The following is a 19,218-nucleotide window of genomic DNA, read 5'->3' as shown; positions in this document are numbered from 1 at the left end:
TGTCAGCAAATTATGACTATGGGTCACTATCATTGATATAGTGTCTGTTACTTCTATAATTATCATTAATATAATTTTACATGGAAAAGACAATTGAAATATGACTGCCTGTCACTGTGCTACCTTCCAGAAAGATCAAGGTGCTGATAAAGTTCTCCAGATGACTATAATGCTTTTAGTTCTAAGATATCAAGTTTCCTTGCAAAAAAACTTTACTTTAAAAATATTTGATATTTCAGTTCAGTTTCTTGTGAAACTCTGCATTTTGCATGCACTTTGTAGTATGGAGATATTACTTTCCAGCAAACACTCCCACGTCTTTGCATGGTTTGGGACTTTATTACAGAGCATGTCTCCTTCCCAGTTGTAAGAGTGTCTGCTTACAGCTGTGTATTTTCTGTGGTTGTTGCTGTAATGTTTTAAACAGGTTTATTTCTGTTATGCTTCATTGTACAAAAGGTGTCCAGCAAAACAGATCGTTTCCTAAGATATCTTTGCTTTCTTAGAGTCATGAAGCATGTGATGTGCAGCCTGGACTAGTGCATGATTATTTACAGCATGAGGAGTACGGCATGGTCCAGTCGGCAGTACCCTGGCCCACAACTCAGGAGACCCTGATTTCCTTTTGGGCTCTATTACTTATTTGCTGTGTTTCCCAGTGCAAGTAACTTAATCCTTGTGCATCTTCACCCTCTACTTCTGACACAAATGTAGAGTGAAAACACCTTTAATCTATATGCAGTGTTTAGTACAATAAGAAAGATCTTGTTCTTTAGGTGAGGTGTCCAGATGCTTCTGTAATAAACACTAAATACATGCTAAATGCTAAATATTATTTGAAGAAGTAACAAAACGTCAGAAACTGGAACAACATAAAAGATCTATTTGGGCAAACACTTGTCAGGAAAATTTTCATCATGGTCCCACTACCTGTCATTTCTGGGTCCTGAATTTATTCCTGCATTATTTATTTCTAGACTTTCCAGAACCTTATGTGCAGAAAAAAGCCCCCATTTTACTTCATATGTTCGTCTGACTTTGGTAACTCTTACTTTGGTAACATTGTCACTCATTATTACTGTAAAAATTGTAATGTCTTGAATTGTGCATGGCTGGCATTGTGGCAGTTCAGGCAGTAAGAGCAACCTGCTTAGAAAAGAGGGAGCTCCTTTTCATACCTGCCAAGGTAATTATCAGCTATGGTAAAGTCCAAGCACTGGTGATTTTAGATTGAGTTTGGTTTTTAACACAGAAGATAATCACACTGAGGAAAAAAAGTTTTTTTCAGAAGCTATGGTTATTGCTTTATATCCATGTCAACATTAATTTTCTGGGTTTTGTGCAAACTGGATTTGTTTTCAGACATTTTAAAGCAAGTATAAATGGCTAATGCAGAGAGGCTGCAGGAAGGGAGCCCTGGGATTTCAGGGGAGACCTTGTCTCTGTTCAGGGCAACAGGGAGAATGGACTGGCTCTCCCCAGTCCCGCCTGGATGATGAAGAAAGGAAACTTCTTGCTGCTCCCTTCCAGAAAGTGCTTTTGTTCCAGGGGAAGTGAGTGGGAGATTTATGATTGCCATTGTACCTTTTGCAGTGCGCAAACCTAGAATTTACTGGGAATGAGTTTAGAGCCTTCTGGCAGGGAAATGAGATACCTAAAGTGTAAGTTGCCGACTTCATTCCTCTTTCAACACTTGTATTTGAGGGGAGGGAGTGTTTTCCTACCAGTGTAGTCTTTAACTACTGTTATTTCATCTTCAAAGTTACAACAAAACTCACTCTGACTTTTGTGGTAAGGCATTTAGTGTGGAAAGGGTATGCATATGCTTTCTCTTTTTTCAATAGAAAATTTTCAATATAAAATACTACTGCAAGAAATATTCCAAACTTTTCCAAAGGACTTTTGCTGCAGAAAGCACTAGTACAGAGAGTCCTTTGTTTTACAGGAGTACCCAAACCTGTGCTAAACTTTTGCTCATTTTTTTTACCTCCCCCCAGACAGGTGCCATGAAGCTCTTTGACATTTGTAGAGCAGATGGGATGCCATTTTACTGTTGTATCTAATCGACAGAACCTTACTAACTCTCTCCATGCATCCTGCCTTGGAAAGTGTGAGCTGTGGAGTCTTACAGAGCACTTTTTCCTCATCAGCAACTTGCTTCACTCACTTACTGATGGGAGAAGAGTGAGAGTGATAACTTGCTACCTGGACTGCGATGCCTCTTGGGAATTCATAACCCAGGGAAATTACTTCTTGCTGCTGAATTTGCGATTTTGGCTGGTTGGTCACTTGCTGTTGACTTGGCTACCATACATTGTATTATGTGTATCTGCAGCCACAGGTGTTATTGTGTGCATATATTTTAGTGTAAATAGAGGTGTTTGTCTGTCTATGCAATCACATAATGACATATGTAATTGAATATGTGTAGCATACATGAAGATGCCTGTGAAATGCTGTCTCTGGGGATGCGTGAATGCACACATCTCTTCATGCCTCCTCCCCCTCTCAGGCTCCCAAAGGAGGGATTTTGCAAATGTCCGGTTTTGGGATTCCAGACACGGTGAGGGTCTGATTTTCAAAAGGCTGGTGCCTGTGAAGGTCTCAGAGAAGAACTTAACTGTCCCAGTCATTTCCGCTAATCTTGGCATGCCACCATCATGCTCAGTTCTTGCACATATGTATGTCTCATAGGAAAAACACAGAATAACTGTTTTGAGTGTAACTCTGCTAAAGGTTGTACGCTCCTTGGCAGGTCTGGTTTACACAAGGAAACCACATCTGCAATGTGCTTCCAGCATTTAAATCCCAATAGACACATATGCTTCCCTAGAAATTGCTTCTTTGAAGAAAGCAGGTGATGATTTCACTTTTGGAAAGGTAGCTAGACTGTATTTTATAGTGATTGTCATTGGATATGACAAAGAGGGGTAGAAATACCCAAACAAGTATTTAATGCATTTCAGTTGGAGTATAAGGGAACTAACAAACCCCTTGCCCTTGAGCAGCTGTAATTTTTAGGATTATTCTTATGGGGCATATTGAGTTTGAGATTCTTGGCTTCCTTGTACAGCAGCCTGTCTCTCTGGCAACTGTCATCCTCAGTCGTATCAGTTACATGCTGCCACAGCCCCTCAAACATCTTGTGCAAATGTTAATATTAAAAGCAGGCCAAGTGGTAGCAAGGGATAGATCTTCAGGTCACTATCAAAATCGCAGGATTTACAAATAACCTGTATAAAAATTCTTCAGTTCTTCAGGTATCAATAGTTGTTTCTGTGGCACTGGCATACAATTTCAGTGCCCTTTGTGGTATCCTTGATACCTGTAAGCTCTAATTCTAATTTGTGGCATCATATGTTGGCCTTTTGGCATGAATGCCGTTCAGATATCCTTTTGAATGAATGATGGCTGCTGTACACAGGGCTTTCATAGTCTGGTTTTAAAGAATTAAAACACAAAAAAGTATTAAAGAAAACAAGACCAGAAAGAATCTTAAGAGGTTATTTAGCCAACCCCAAGCCCCAGAGCAGAATCAGCTGTACCAAAATAATGGGATGTTGGAAGGCTCTCAAGAACAGGTTAGACAGTGATGAAGGCACCACACTGACCCCAGACAATCAATTCCACCACTTTTATGAACCTTGGAGTTAGAAAGCTTTTTCTAGTGTCTAACCCAACATCACCCCTGCTGCAATTAAACCTGTTCATCCTTGCCCTATCCTCAGCAGATAGAGAAGTTTATTTTTCTTAGTGAAGCAAAGCTTTTACATATTTGAAAATTATTATCTTATTTTTTGGCAATCTTCTTTTGTCTTGGGTAAAGCATCTTCATCCTTTCAAACTCTGCTCATGAACATCTCATCCATGCAGTTGTCTTCTACATTTTCTCCCATTAGTCCGTCTGTCTTGAGGTCTAGGGAGTGCTGGGTAAAACACAACTCCAACTGAGAGCTTGGGCTTGGTGATCAGCATACAGATTGCCACACTTCTTGCAGGTGGTTGCGTATCCTACTGGCTGTACTGGGTATGACCTACTATGAAACTTGCTTTTTCTGCAACAACACAACTTGTTTGATTTATGTTCCATAGTTATATTCAAGCTCTCTGAGCTTTCTGTCATCTGTAAATTTAGTGAGCATATTCTCTATTCTACCAGCCAAGCTGTTAATTAAAATATTGAAGAACAGATCCCTTCAAAACCCCACTCAATATATTCTTTCACTTTGGCCACCAACCACTGAAAACTAATCTCTGAATGTGTTTTTTCCAACCAGTTGTGTACCGCTTTATAATGGTATCAGCTGACTGTGTTGAATGAGGTAGAAACCTTAGTAAATCCAATATGTATTCCATCTGCTGCTGCTTCTTATCCAGTACCAATTATCCTCCAAGGAAGCAAATGAGATTGATTTGACACAATTAATTCTTGACAAATCCATTTAGCTGTTTTAAACTCTTACAGGATAATAGTGTGGAAAAAGAAACGTTATGTAACTCATCAGTGTATCTTTTCAGTCCCATGCTTGCCCTCCCTTAGCCTTACTGAACTCTCCTGTTCATGAGTCCTCATTTGTAATTACCGTGGTTCAGGAGTGAGAACAAGAGATGGAAGCAGCAGTCATTAATGCTGCCAAAATCTTTATATCTTAAAGCCAAGTCTGGGCATTCTTGGACGAATGTGAACAGGTTCAGCTTATTTGAAACCACCAGGCACACTGAGTAGCCTCTAATACTGTTTAGCCCTTTGACACTGACATGAATTGTCTGTCATACATGGAGCCTATTATAGTCATTTCTCATACATCCATATAAAAACAATTCAGCTATTTAACCTCTGTTACCTATATATATAGACACTTCTTTGGGAAATAGTAGGTGATGAAATATTTTAAAACACTTTGTCCCTTGCCACAATCTTTGGATGAATTTGAACTTTCTAGACATCAGGATAATATTGTGCACATTTGGGGGTGCTATGAATTAACAGGTCCTTTGAATTCCTTTCTGGTTGCAGGCAAACACGAACAATAGCTGGGCAAGTACAGGCATTAGAAGGCATAAGTTTAAATTATGTTTGATACATTGAAAGCTGCTTTAAGTAACTACCTAAGAGAATAATTGTATTTCCTTTCTAACATAAGAAGTCCATGTTTGTTAGTATAACGTTACCTGGAAAATGCTAGGAGATAAAAAGGTATCACGACATTTGGAGAATGCTTTTAGGAGGTAAGGAATTTGTCTTTTTGACAAGTCAAAATGCAGTCTTTTCTTAGCTCTGTCTGCTCTTGCAGTTTACAGAGACAAATAAATAATAATAATAAATATAATAACTTTTTATCTCCAGGAGTTTTAAATTGCTATATATAAAAATGAAAGTTGGTGAGTAATAGAAATCATCTAAATGAGGCCCAATACCTTACTGGCATCTTATCACATACTTATGTATTCCCTAAATGCCACATGTGTAATCATGGGTAACCTAAGGGCCACATAGGCTTTTCAGCCTTCTTAGGCAGTTACCCAGGTAGCATACCCCCTAGAATTATTCATTAAAAACACCCAAAATAATTCATGTAGCTGCAAGCCATGTGAAATTAAGTCATGGATTGTATCTAACCCAGAGCCTTGTGGGCTCACTGCCTGCCCCTGCTCCTGCCTCCTCGGTGGTGGAGATGGCAGATAATACAAAGTGACTCCAGAAGGTCACCTGGCTTGTCCCCAAGATAGAGTTACTGCTGCTGTTTCTCATATTCCCCTCACCAACATAGCAAATTTCTTTCGTTCCTTTTAGTCCACTTTCACATATTTTGTCCTCAGTGACAAATAGCAATGACTTCTGAAATGACCAGTGCTTCTTTTGTATACACAAATAATGTCATCGTTTTAGGAGCCAATATTTAAGGGCTTAAAAACACATGCATTTATCTCATTGCCCCAAGTTACACCCTCTTGAGATTTCTTCAGCAATCTGACTTTCCCCTTGGTGTTTACACACCCTTCATGCTTTCAGATAATCACTGCATCCTTTCCAGTCCCTTTAACCTTTGTCTAGCCAAGCAACAGTTGTTTGTTTAAATTTATTCTCATAAATCACATCTTCCCACAGAAGTCAAAAGGAACGTGTGATGCACTTCTGGGATCAAATGTACCATAAACTTTCAAAAACCCAAATCTCAATTGCTTTTTGTTAGGCGTATGTTGCTACAGGATACACATTGTACTGAAGAAGAGTATTTGGCCGTCTTTAAACAGAATTGCCTAATTATTATATCCTTGCAAATGAAGATTAACTTTTCTGAGAACTAGAGATACCAGCCTACTCTACATATACTTAAACAAAATGACTTCTTTGTAAAACTTCATCAACATGGAGCTAATGCAGTTAGCTCATTGCCCTCGAGGGCTGTTGTATCATCATCGATGCAGTTGGTTGAGTTGTGGAGGGTAAATTCCTCCCACTCACACCACCACAGTCACAATAATCCTTCTGTTCACAAACTTCCCAAAATATTTATTGAGAGAATAGCTTGGAGGTATGTTTTCAGCAATGCTTAAGCCTGTTTTCACTTGTCTCTCTTGCTTGCCTTTTTTTTTTTTTTTTTTAATTACATTTTGGGAGTGGGTTGGCCAGAGCTTAAAAGCTGGAGTTTCAGATAGATGGCTTCTCCTTGCTTTAATTAGTTTGACAGGCACCTCTGTTTTCCAGCTGAGATGCCCTAACTGGAAGCAGCTGCTCTTTGGAATTACTCGGTCTCTTTGCTGTGTTACAGAGTAATAAGTGTCTTGTGCCCCTTCAATGAATTTATGGACATAAAATGCACATTTCCAGGGCTTCAGGTGTGCCTGGCTGCAGAGATGTATCTCTCCTTTCTTTATTGCTTAATACAGTTTTATGAAGTGAAACATGTTGTTAATAATATAGGGAAAATGAAATGTACAGATCGGATGTGATTCTCCACTTCCTTGTTAATTCTTGTTAGGGAGCAGAGCAGGTTTTAATGTGTTTTTCCATGGCAATTTGAAACTCTGATTTGAGAGACAGTCTTGAATGGTTGTAGAGCTTGCAAGGTAGTGAAGAGTAAGGCTTCTCCAGAAGAACACAAGCTCATGCCTGTGTTTACAGCCACAGCTGAAATGAATAATTATCATCTTGACTACATTGTCACAGTCTGGTGAATGCTCCTGATTTCATCACTAGCTTGATGATTTATTTAACATCCTACCACTTAGAGCCAAGTGATGTAAAAATCTCAATTTGATTCTGTTTTTTTAATAATGGAAATGTAAATTCTAGCTTTTATTTTCCAATAAAAGTATGAAACCGTGACCTAAGTGCACCCTGATGACTCAGAAAACTGAAGCTGAAGCACTCCAAAAGTCTTATTTTAAAAATTCCATTACATTTATATGCAAGTGTAATTTTCAGGTGCCTGACATCTGTGAGTTTGACCACTTACCATTACAGCAGAAATTGCAACACCATGTGTAACACAACTGCTTGCTAGTCAACTGCTCTTTGTTTTCCATAAATTATCTCTTACTGTACATGTCTGGGCTTGCTGGGTGGGGCACAGGTCAGCTAACTCAGGTGCGATGGGGAGGACACCCATGTTTTGGTCTGATGTGGTATGCTGGGGAAGGGGCAGGAAGCATTTAAAAGGAAGGGTGGGACAGCTGCTTGGAAAGTGAGAGAAGACTGGGTGCTCTGCATCCATCAGAGCCTGCTGATGAGAGCTTCTTCCAGGAATGGAGGTGAGAGGAGGACCTCTGGCAATGGGGTAGGAGTTACCCCAGCAGAAACTGAGCTGAAAGGAGAGGTTGAAGCCAGTAAGTTCTTCTCAAGTAACTGCAGTAGGGAAAATTGACTCTAGGATGACATGATCTGCAAGCAAACATCAAATAATCACCTCTGGTCTATTATCTTCACCTATGGCTAGCTGAGATCATCAGGCAGGTTTCTTTGGTTGGCTTCTGCATCAGTTAGAACCACCTACTCCTTCACTAATAATATATCGGTGTGATTTGGGACACAGGCCTTAAAAGTGCAAAGTTTGAGCTTAGTACTGAATCCTTGTGGAGCTGAAAGTCAGGCTTTAGCAGGGTCTGTTTGCTGCTTGTTCAGAAGGGTGGTGTATCAACTTGTAAAGAAACCATTGAGGAAATAATTTGTGGTTTGGGATAATATTTAATTGGTAAATTAGGGAGTGGGTGTTAGGTGGAGTGTTTGGGTGCAAGTGGTCTCTTCTGGAAGAGAAGCTAAGCAACTCTTCCTCTTGTGTTTTCTTGCAAGTCTCTACCATTGGCATGTTTGCATCATGTGTACTTTGCTGTAATATTTTGCCGAGGGCAGCTCTGTAAATGTTTGTCTCTACCAAGCAGATAAGTAAGATTTTTTTAAGATCTACATTTGCATTTCATAACTGGTTGCTTTTGCAAAGATACAATTAATGAAAGCTCTTGGATTTCTTTTTCCAGAAAGTATTACTTTTAGGAAAGGTATTTTCCCTTTCAAATGGAGATGAAATAAACATTGTCATGGTTTAACACCAGCCAGCAATTAAGCACCACACAGCTGCTCGCTCACTCCTTCCCCCCCACCCCCCCCAGTGGGATGGTGAGGAGAATTGAAAAAAAGTAAAACTCAGGGGTTGAGATAATAGTTTAATAACTAAAATTATAACAATAAAATATAAAAATTGAATATAACAAAAAGATAAATAAGACCCATGGAAAGACAAGTGATGCACAGTGCAATTCCTCACCACCTGCTGACTGATGCCTGAGCAGCGACCTGCCCCTCCCAGCAAACTCCCCCAGTTTATATACTGAGCATGACATTCTGTGGTATGGAATATCCCTTTGGCTAGTTGGGGTCAGCTGTCCTGGCCATGCTCCCTCCCAGCTTCTTGTGCACCTCCTTGCTGGCAGAGCATAGGAAACAGAAAAATCCGTAACTTATGGATAAGTGCTACTTAGCAACAACTCAAACATCTGCGTGTTATCAACAGCATTCTTACACTGAATCCAAAACACAGCACTGTACCAGTTACTAGGAAGAATATTAACTCTATTCCACCCAAAACCAGGACAACACCTTCTCTGAGGTGTATCTATTCTTAATTTAGAAAATTGAGCTGGTCACGAAGTGAGTGGTTATTACTACAGTCATTGTGTGAGCTTGGCCATTGCTCCTGCTGCTCCTCCAACCTTACTACAGCTAGCTTGTCGTGATATTTACGTCAGCATTGAGCATCTCTGAAATACACAGCTATCACACGCTACTAAGTTGTACCTTATTCATGTCTGGTTTTATGATGCATTTTGGGATGAGATCATCAGACTCCTTTTCATTAGTAATTTACTGAGTTTCAACAAAGGAATCAAAGGACACCGTGTTTGGAAAAAAGGAGAGGTTGAAGTCCTATTCCCATTTCTGAGGCTTGCTTTTTGCCTTTTTCATTTTCCCAGTTCTAAAATTATTTGGGATAAGAGCAGCCAAAGGACACTGAGCTAAATAGTTCTGTCTCTGTGGATTTTGTAAGTCTCTTACAAAAAAAGATTTGTATGCATCCTTTCTAGCAGACGCTTACAAAAAGAATGTAAGAAGTTGAGTAAGCTCCTGTGAATGACAGTGTAGAGACTCCCCTTAGACATCCCAAAGGATGCTGAACTGCTGTCTGAAAAATTAATTAAGGTTTATAAAACATTTTTTTAAAAGTGCTGCAGAAAACTAATAGAAAATGAATGCTAACTATTTAAATGTTGACAGGAAATAACGAAGCATCAAAGCTGGCTTTGCCATACAGCTAGAGAAGAAGGGATGCTGAGTTTGGGTGGAGAAGGCAGAAGTAAGTAACATGAAGAAGCAAGAGTCTTAGTAAATTTTGGAAATTGTCCAGGCAGTGCCTGACATTGCGGGAGGCAGATGGAGTCCTGATCTGCGGGTGGTTTTGGAGCAGTGTGCTGTGCACCTAAGCAGGATTGAGGCTGTGGTGTCCCTGGGAATGTGTGCTCCTCGCCGATCACGCTCCAGCTCCCAGAGCCCCTCCACTGGCTGAGCCAGTGCTGCTGCCTCCCCGCTAAGAAATGCGGTGCTGTGCTCCACAGCAGGGAGGGAAGCTGGGCAGGATGTGAGAGGCCTTTGTGGAGCACATCTGCGGGCAGGAAGGGAGGATACAAACCTTTCCTTTCTCCTTACGAGTCAAAAGGTATCCTTCCAGAAGGGCTGTGGTGCTCACTGTGTTTAGATTTCTTTTCCTTATACAATTTGTCATGCAAAGTCACAACCACCATATTTTAACTGAAGCCTGCCAAGCTTAGCAGTATTTGTATGTCTACCAAGCGTGGTGCTAGCCTGATTTTCCTGGGCATGTGTCTCTCTCTCCATCTTTTTTTTTAATCTAGTACTGATATCTAGGAGAATGCTAGGTTGGGTATAATGTGGAGAGTTCAGACTTTTATCAGAATAAAGCAATTCGTTGTTCCTAACTGCTTTCTACTGATAGAATTAAACAGACTTACCTCCATCTGATTCTTGTTGGGCATATTAGTGTACTGCTCTGTCTGTGATGCGATACTCTAGTCACGAGGCTGGCCATAAGACTGGGAGCTGACAGCTAAGCCTCTAAAAGAATAAATAATGATTTCTGACTGCACAGCAAAGAGTATATGGTCTAAATACTGTCTATTTTAAAGCCACTGGATAAGTATTGTTTGCACCACTTTTAAAATCAGGAGTATTTTCTGTAGTTGTCTAACTGGCAGAGGATATTGAAACGTGATCGTTTCAGCAATATATAGTAATCTGATGTGTAAATGCACATGATGGATCGATTGCTCTCTTATAGTTCACTCCTGTACATACTAAGAGTGTCTAAGGCAGAGCAACAGCCTGTTTAGCAGAACGGCTGATGGGTTGGGTGTGTGGATCCCCATCCTGCCCCTTGCTAGACGCTTTCTGGAGTGGCTGCTGGCACATCTGCTTTCTGCTGGAGAGCAGCTGCCAGCTCCTTTGGCTGATATGGGTGATGCAGAGAACCCCACTCCAAGGGACCCTGCTACCAGAAATAATAATCATACAATTCTTAAGGAAAATATTTAAAAATGAAGTAACAGGTGAGAATTAAAAGAAACGATGGTTTAGAAGAACTTTCTAAAACATGTAGCGAGCACAATAAGATAAAATTGTTCCAAGATGGATTGTGGTAGGTTGATGGGATGGAGCCTGCAACAGGTAAGGGATGCAGTTCCAGTCAAAGGCTGTGATGTGAAACTCTGCATGTTTCAATTTGATGACCTCCACCAAGTGGAAAGAGGGAGAGAGCAAAAAGGAGATAAAATCACTGTTAATAGTGTGTTGCATTGTAATTTGCTTGTGTTAAGCGTTTTAGGGCTTTTGCAGGTCACCTGTAGGAGCTAGCTGGAATTTTTATTTCTCCCTTCCCCTGCACGCTCTGTGCATACAATGGCTTATTTATTTTTCTGAAGCTTTGATGTTCTGATTTACACTTGATAGACTGGGCAGGGTGTTGTTAGTGATGTTGAGAAACCTCATGTGTTTTGTTCACACATGCAGAGTTAATTGCCAGGTCTCTGAGCAAGAAGCCATTTCCCTCAGGTCATCTGTCAAGAACCCAAGAGGATTGGTGTCCATTGCACTGTGGGGCACGATCCACTTTCCAAGGCAACCTGATCTCTCCCAGCCTCTAGCGTGTAGCTTAATATTGATATCAAAGTGCTTGGGGTTGTTTGTAGTATAGATTTCTTGAGTTAAATGCCTTTTATATGGTTGCCAGCAGTTGTGATAGTCTGGTTCTGATGGCGCACATTGGCTTTTCCAGCTTACTTTGATGCATGTTTCATTTTTTCACTATTAAATGCTTTGTTGAAACTATTGTGTCATTTTTGTGTGACACTGAGGCGAGATGATACACACTACTTTGGGACAGAAAGATTGTTATCTTCTGTCTTAATGACTCAGAGGTTTGTGTTTGAGGTTTGTGTTTTTCACAGAGAAAGAGTTTGGCCTTGTAAAGATGATCTCCCTAAACCCTCAGTAAAGAAAGGAGAAAGTTGAGCTTCTCTATGGCCACCTTAATCTGGAACTAGGATCCTGCTCTGAGTATACCTCTAGAAGAAAGTCTGTTTCTCTTGCATACAGAAGAGTGCTCTCCAGGTTGGTTAATCCTGCCTGGTGTGTAGATGTGGGAAACTCTTACTAACTGCACACCCACATGTAGCTGATGATGTGATAGGAGGGTACACTCACATGCACGGTGAATCTGCTATAACTGGGCGAAACTAGATTCACTGCTTATGTGTTGATCGTTTCCATCTCCTGTGTAGTGATTTGCAGGAGAACAACTGCTGGGAGCTTCGTAGCTGCTCCATGGAGGGACTTTCCATCCAGAGTGCACTGGAGTGTCTGTGAGAGTAGCCATGACCCCACGCACTGTGGGTGCGACACACTGGGGAATCGTATCAGGATCGCTGCCCCACCGCCTAGTGCTGCCTTGTAGGTGCACAGTGACCATTTTCCAAGATTTCCAGATGTCAAGCACCTGGTCAGAGTTCCTGTGAGATGTCCCAAAAATCTCAGAAAATTGACCAGATTTATTTCTTCCCAGAGCATACAGAGGTCCAGTACAACATGCTTCTAGAACGTGGTCTTTTGTGGATGCTTGAGTTGTCATCTACACAACTACAGATAAAAGTGCAAACAAAAACTGTATTCTAACATGCTAAATTTCAATTGATTTGTAATTCTGTAGTAGCAGTGGTAACACAAACCAAATACTGCAGTCATAGGTGCACTTCAAAACCCTTGTAAGATTTGAGTTTCTGTTTGTTCTAAAATTCCGTGCTCTTATTGCAGCTGGTTTTTTGTAAAATGCCCCTGGGATTTATTACTGCAGGACATTGGCATCATTAAAATAGAGGAACCCTGTGATATCTAGAAGGAGGGAGGTCTGTTTGAGGGAAGGAGAGCAGGGAATATTTTAGCATGTCATAGTCATTGAATGTCTTGGTAAAATGGCATCTTGTGAATGTCTGAAGATGAATAGATACTGTAACTGCAAGACCATAGAAGATGGTAGCTGTTGTAAACTGCCATGGATTTGTTGCACGTCTCTCATGTCAATTTGTTTCTTAAAGCAATGGCTCCTGGAGTCAAGTGATTTTGCAAGATCTTTTTTTCCTTGTCTTCCTTTTTTAAAAGCAAAGGCTCTGTGTCTCAGATAAATTAAAGTCAAAGGGCTGAGGGGAAGACTGCCACAGCCATGTGTCATGTCCCTCTGATGAAAGTTGCTGCCTCCACAGAAGGGATGACATCACGGCTCAGGAAGCAGCTCTTGGACCATGACAATTTATAATCTAGTTTCTGTTACCTGTACTGCAAGGCTGAAAAGTGCAGATATTCAGGACCTGCTTCTGTAAGTAGTGTCGTCATGGTTGCACAGGAGCACTGACCTCGGTCGGCAGGGAGGGGCAAGGCAAGTGGGAGTGCTCCCCTTGCACCTATTTGATCTTAATCTATTGCTGCCTGAGGCAGAACAATGAGGGGCTTTTAGACTTTGTACTGCAGAGTTGTTGTTGTTGGGGTTTGTTTAAATATGCCTCCAAACTATAAAAAAAGACAATGTACAGAAGACAGTGTGCACAAGAGGACCCCAGAATATTTAAATTCTGAGACCAACAGTGTGCATTGTTCAGATATTTTGAAAGTAGGGTGGCATTACTATTGTAAGTGGTTCAACATGGATTTCAGAGGGTCACTAAGTAAATTACCCCTGACTAATTAAACCAGTTTTAAGTTATGCAAGCCATCTCAGAGTACCAAGAGACTTCACTGGCACGCCTTTATGCTTGTACTTCATAGGCTTATAGTTGCATACAATTTAAAAGTCAATTAGTAAAGATTTTATACCTGATTTGGGCCTTTCATTATTTCTTATTACTAGTCAATAGTATAATGAATTACATAGTGTGTATCCTACATGTGCGTCTTAAAGAAGGGTCAACAAAAATGAGCATATTTGTACATCATCAGTGTCTCCTTTACCACTTCCTCTCAGCATAATTCTCTTGTACTTTTTCTAACTGTGACCCCTACCTTCTTTTCTCTGTTCTGTGTTATTCACCACTGCAGCAAAAGCTGCAGTAACACAGTGCTTAGAAAAGTCTTGTCCCTTTCTTTGCATACCAGTTGCTGAGAAAGGAAGCGCTTCAACCAGCCTTTCTTCTGGGGCTAGCTTTGAGGGCAGAAAAAGACCATCATTGAAAACGTGGGGAGAAGATGAGGAGCACAGTAACCCCAATTCTGCTTTATGCCTTTTCCAGGAACTATTTTTAGCCCTCTTAGCAAATGGTATCATTTGTTGCTACAGCCCTCCCAGGGCACTGGTGCAGCAAAATCGGTGCAAGCCTTGTCAGCTGTGGAGCTGGCTGCGGGGAGCCTGTGCCGGGACACCCCGGGGCCAAACAGGGAGCCTGGGGGGGTGGGGAGCACAGGTGCTAGGCCAGGCCCTGGGTTGTGTTTGGATGGGGCAGGACACATAACATGCAGAAGCAGTGCTGGTGGGATGCTGGAGAAGCTACTAACTGCTCAAAGGGGTGAGCTCTTAAAATGCTCGGACAGTGTGTGACAGCTGCATATCCATTAAATCCATTGCTTTCTTCCCCCACCCCTGCACAGACAGGTGCTTCCAATAAACAACAGCTGGAAACAGTAGCTTTTCAAGATGCATCTAACCATTTCACAGATTAGGGATGAGCACTAAGACTAAAGGATTTCCTTGCTGCTGGCTCTAGGAGGAGCTGGGAGCGAGGTGGCGAGCGGGACTTTGGGTCATCCTCCCACCCCTGCACCCCCTGACCTCTCCTGCTCCTGCCGACCAGGGGCAGTGGGGCTTGGCCACTGCTGTTGAACCTTCCCCAGCAAGGTGCAAGGTGCTCGTGTGTGCGAGCAGGGGCTTTCAGCCGGTTCCTTAGAAGGGTGCTGGAGCATCCCTGCTGCTGTCTGTCATTAGTGATTATTTAATGCCCTTATGAGGCCGGGGGGTTGTAACAGGGAGCAGGAGGCATGGATGGAGGCAGCGTTCCCGCAGTCCCTCCCCAAGGCGAGCTTTGCCTTTCACAAGGCGATGGCTGACAGATCTCTCCTCAGGAGAACGATACGGGCCCGGTATTTAAACTAAAAGTCTGGGTTAACTGGGCGCCTCTTCCCGTGCCGGCCGGGCACCGGGGGCGGCTGGCACCGCTGCCCAGCGGATCTTTCCGCGGTGTTAAGCGAGCGCCGTTGACTTTGCCGCCGGAGCTCCCGGCAGCCAGGTGAGGCGCGGGGCAGGGAGGGGGGAGCCCGGTCAGCAACAAGCCCTCCGCCGGGGCCCGGCTTTCGGGGCGGGGGGAGCCGCCGGGGGCGGGGGAGCCGCCGGGGGCCGGGACCCCGCCGGGGCGGCGCTGGGGCCCTTTGTTGCCGCCCCGGGCGGCCACGTGCGCCGGGCGAGCCCACGAGCAGGCGGGGGGTGCGGGGCCGGCTGGGGGCAGGGGGAGGAGGGGCTTTGCCGCCGCCCCGCCGCCGGGTGGGCGCCCCCGCCGCGCCGCAGTGGCACCGCCGCGCCGCCGGCCGGGCTGTCGCTGGGCCCAAAGTTTGAGCGGGGCGGCGGTGTCCCGGGGCGGGCCGGCCGGGAGCGGGGCGGGGGAGGCATGGCGGGGCGGGGCGGCCCGGCAGCGGCGGCGGCGAGCCGGCGCTGATCCGGCGGCCGGGCCGGGGTATGGAGGGGGAGCGGGCGGGCGGCCCCGCCGCCCCGGCGGAGAGCGGCACGTCGGAGGCGTTCGCCCAGCTGTGGGCCGACGTGATGGGCATCCTGGTGAGTGCGGCCGGGCCGGGGCCGGGGGCCGGGGCGGAATCGGGCGCGGGGGCCGCCCGCCGTGGGACGCCGCGTCTCGCCGGCACCTGCCGCGGAACGGTGCCCGGTTGGGGAGCGCCCTCGCCGCGCGGGCTCGTACGTCCTCGCGAAAGCGAGTCCGTGGGCAAAGCCCAGTGCTGTGCAGTGACCGCTTTCGTCACGGCTTCGGAGTGAAGTTTTCTGGGCTGTCACTGTCGGGGAGGGTGACGGACGGCGCGGAGCGGCTGCGGGTTCGGGGCTGTTTACCGGGGCCGGGCAGCCCTGGCGCCTGTTTACGCGCCCGCTGAGGCCGGTCAATGGGCACATTGTTTCCTGGCGTGCTGGCGGATTCGGTTAAATTTGGGCGAAAGGCTGGTTTGTTGCTGCTTTCACATTCCACGCACGTGTTTCGGCGTCCCCGCGCCGGGCTCGGGTGGAGCCTCGCGCGTGGGGGGCGCTGCCACCCGTGGGTCCGGTGGGCGCCGTGGGCCTGGGTCACGGCCGCCCGTCCGTCCAGTAGCACTGCCCGGTTGCGCTCCCGGGTGCTGGGTTTGGAGCATTTCTTCCCCGTGGTTTTTTGGAAGGGAGTTGCTCGGTTACAGCCCGTGGAGTTTCTGGGCTGGTGATCTTCTGGGGAGGGACTAATCCTCGTAATTCACTGGTTACAAACAAAAGAGATGGCCCCAGTAACAAGGGCTCAAGGAATTATATTTAGTGGGCACGTAGCGTACCGACAGGACAGACTGGATGGCAAACAGTAAAAGTACAGGAAGAGTCAATTCTTTATTTCTACTTGTAGCAGGAGGATAATATTTACTTTAGGTGCAAGATGATAATTACCGCAGAGGACTGCCACTCAGCAAAAAAACAAATACTAGTGTTATATACTTACTGGAGCTGGCAGTTTTCCAGTGATGCAGGAATGTGGTAATCAACAGTGGAGTGCCTGTTTATTCGTTTTAAAAGCAAACAAATAGGCTTGATGCGTATTAACTTTTGTTACTAACATTTAACCAACAGATGTTAAAGAATATTATGAGAAATATCTTCTGGAACACTCCTGTGGAATGTAACGAATGGTAAACCCGTAGGTTCTAATTCAGAAGTGTTACAGAATTGAACAGAGAATTTAATTAGCGTTTTATGCTGCAGTTTTTTTTCTGAGTGGACTTTATTGTTAATATCCAAAGTAAGATTAAAAAATCTGCCTCGCTTCTTCATAGATGCTCTCTATTGACATGGCATTGAATTTAATAGCACCCGGCTGCGTACACTCTCTCACTGTTAATGATTTTAATCTAAGAATGCAAGCAGAGTCAGTTCTGCCAGTTTGTAGGGAGCACACAGTTGGTACTTTATGAACAGTCTCTTTCTCTCTTTTTTTCTGGCAGGTTTCAGTACTGCATTTAGTAAGAGCAAAGTGCTATTGGATGCCTGGGAAGGAGTGTTTGAGGAGGCCAAACCAACAGCCTAGCGTGCTGGAGCTCAGTGCAGAAAAAGATCTGATTCTCACACAGCTAATAATTTGAATAGGTTTCTTCTGGCTGTACAAGCTAGTTTCCTTCCTGGGAAAACAGAGCTATTTATTTTTTGTCTTCTAATAAAACTAAGCTAAAGTCATTTGTCTTTAGAATTGGTCTGCTTTACAGGAAGGAATCATCTTGTAACTGTGAAGTTGCTGGTTCATATCAGTTGCAAACATCACCCGGCCCTGTTACCTTTTCTTACTGCAATGTTTTGTGTTGCAACACAATTAGAAATACGAAAAGATACCCTTGTGTTGGGTCTCAAATAATAACTTACCTGAGGGAAGACAGAAGCTCTTCCTGCTGCAAGCTGTCAGCTTTCTTCAGATTTGGGTTTTAAAAGACTTTCTAGTCTTTGCGTCTGCAAAATATATCTTAATATGAACTGAGTATAGACTTAATTAGTGCTCTGTTCTTGTGTGAAGGCAAGGAAGAGGTAGCTCCAGTGCATTTGTCACTGCTTGTCTTTGTGGTACGTAGAGCTTTGTCCCTTTCAAACCTGTGCTGTGAAAGGCAAACAGTAAACTAGGTTTGTGGCTCCCAGATGGAAGGCTGTAGATGATTGCTCATGGTCCATGAGGCCACAACAGTGGCCTGCATAGCTAACTGACTTCTTTCGTGTTGTCACTTGAGAGTATGGGTCTTAAACTACTGGGATTTTCAGTAATTCATCATCTAAAATGTCTAGGGAGCACAGAGGTAGACACTGGAGTGGTTCACTGGGAACAGCTCAATGAACCAAGAAGTTGGTGCAGTGGTAGGCTGCCCAGGTTGGCTCTACGACAACTTGAAAGCTACAAAAGGAATGCACTAGCAGCGGGGAAGAGAAGAGTCAGGATCTTGGGAGGGGAAACTAGAATGAAATGAAGAAAGAAGGTGATCATCAGAAGTTTGTTGATTGACTGAGAGAGAAAATTGCATTCTTAAGCAATGATCATAGGATGATGCAGGTTAGAAAGGACCTCAGGCAGCATCTAGTCCGATCTTGAGCTGCAGCAGGGAGAGCTGTGAGGCCAGGTGAGGTTGCTTGGGGCTTTATCCAGTCGGGTCTTGAAAACCTCCAGGGACAGAAACCACAAAACCTCTCCGTGCAGCCTGTTCCACGGCTTCACTGTCCTTACGGTGAAAAAGATGTTCTTCATGAAAATGATGAAATGCCTGATTCTGTTCTCCTCATACTGAGGAGTTACAGCAGTGGGGAGGAGGAGGGGAAGGTGTCGCCTTCCTCTGACTGGCCCTGCTGGAGGCCTTGTGGGGCATGGTGGTGGCTGTGGTGACGTCTCCTCTAGGTGCAGGTTTAGGAGGAGAGGCCGTGGGAGTCCACCCAGCTGGTATTCGGTACTGCAGTTCCTTAAAGTACACATTCAGCCCCTCTCACTCAGCGGATCAATATATTTCATTGCTTGTGTATGTTTAGTTAGGTTCCTTAAAACAGGACCTCATTAGCAGGGACCTGTGATGGCAGATCCCAGGTCCGGAGGGGAAGCAAATACTTTTCAAGTGCTGCTTGTAAGCAGCATATTTTACGGACTTTGAAGTCACATAATAACACTCTCTCTGTACTTGACAAATATTGAGTGTACTTGCAGCTGTACTGGGATTTTGCTGAAGTAAATGCGACTTTTCCCTCTTGCACTTATTCTAATGAAGTATTCCATAGGTGCAGCAGTGGTATAAGCACCTCAAAGCTATTTGTGCTGTTAATGGAGCTCACTAGATAACATAATTATACTTAAAAGCTTTTGCTTAGTCTGTAGCAAGCACATGTTGAATGTACTGGTTAATTATAATTTGCAGTGTCT

At 44.0% G+C, this 19,218-nt stretch overlaps 1 protein-coding gene across 5 annotated transcripts in view; it reads left to right on the top strand.

The window, feature by feature from the left end:
• The window catches only part of LOC141940978 (SAM and SH3 domain-containing protein 1-like), a 576,588-nt gene that overhangs the window by 434,673 nt on the left and 122,697 nt on the right, over window positions 1-19,218 (top strand). Inside the window, exon 1 of one of the 5 annotated variants that reach the window (XM_074862912.1) lies at window positions 15,739-15,872. The exons of the other annotated variants lie outside the window; for them this stretch is intronic. Coding sequence (XP_074719013.1) covers window positions 15,777-15,872 — 96 coding nt within the window. The 5' untranslated portion in view covers window positions 15,739-15,776. Of the gene's footprint in view, window positions 1-15,738; window positions 15,873-19,218 lie in introns of those variants that run through there. 5 annotated transcript variants of the gene reach the window in all.

Source organism: Strix uralensis, chromosome 3 (assembly GCF_047716275.1).
Source record: "Strix uralensis isolate ZFMK-TIS-50842 chromosome 3, bStrUra1, whole genome shotgun sequence".
Classification (NCBI taxonomy): Eukaryota; Metazoa; Chordata; class Aves; order Strigiformes; family Strigidae; genus Strix; species Strix uralensis.
This window is presented reverse-complemented; position numbering and strand designations above follow the sequence as displayed.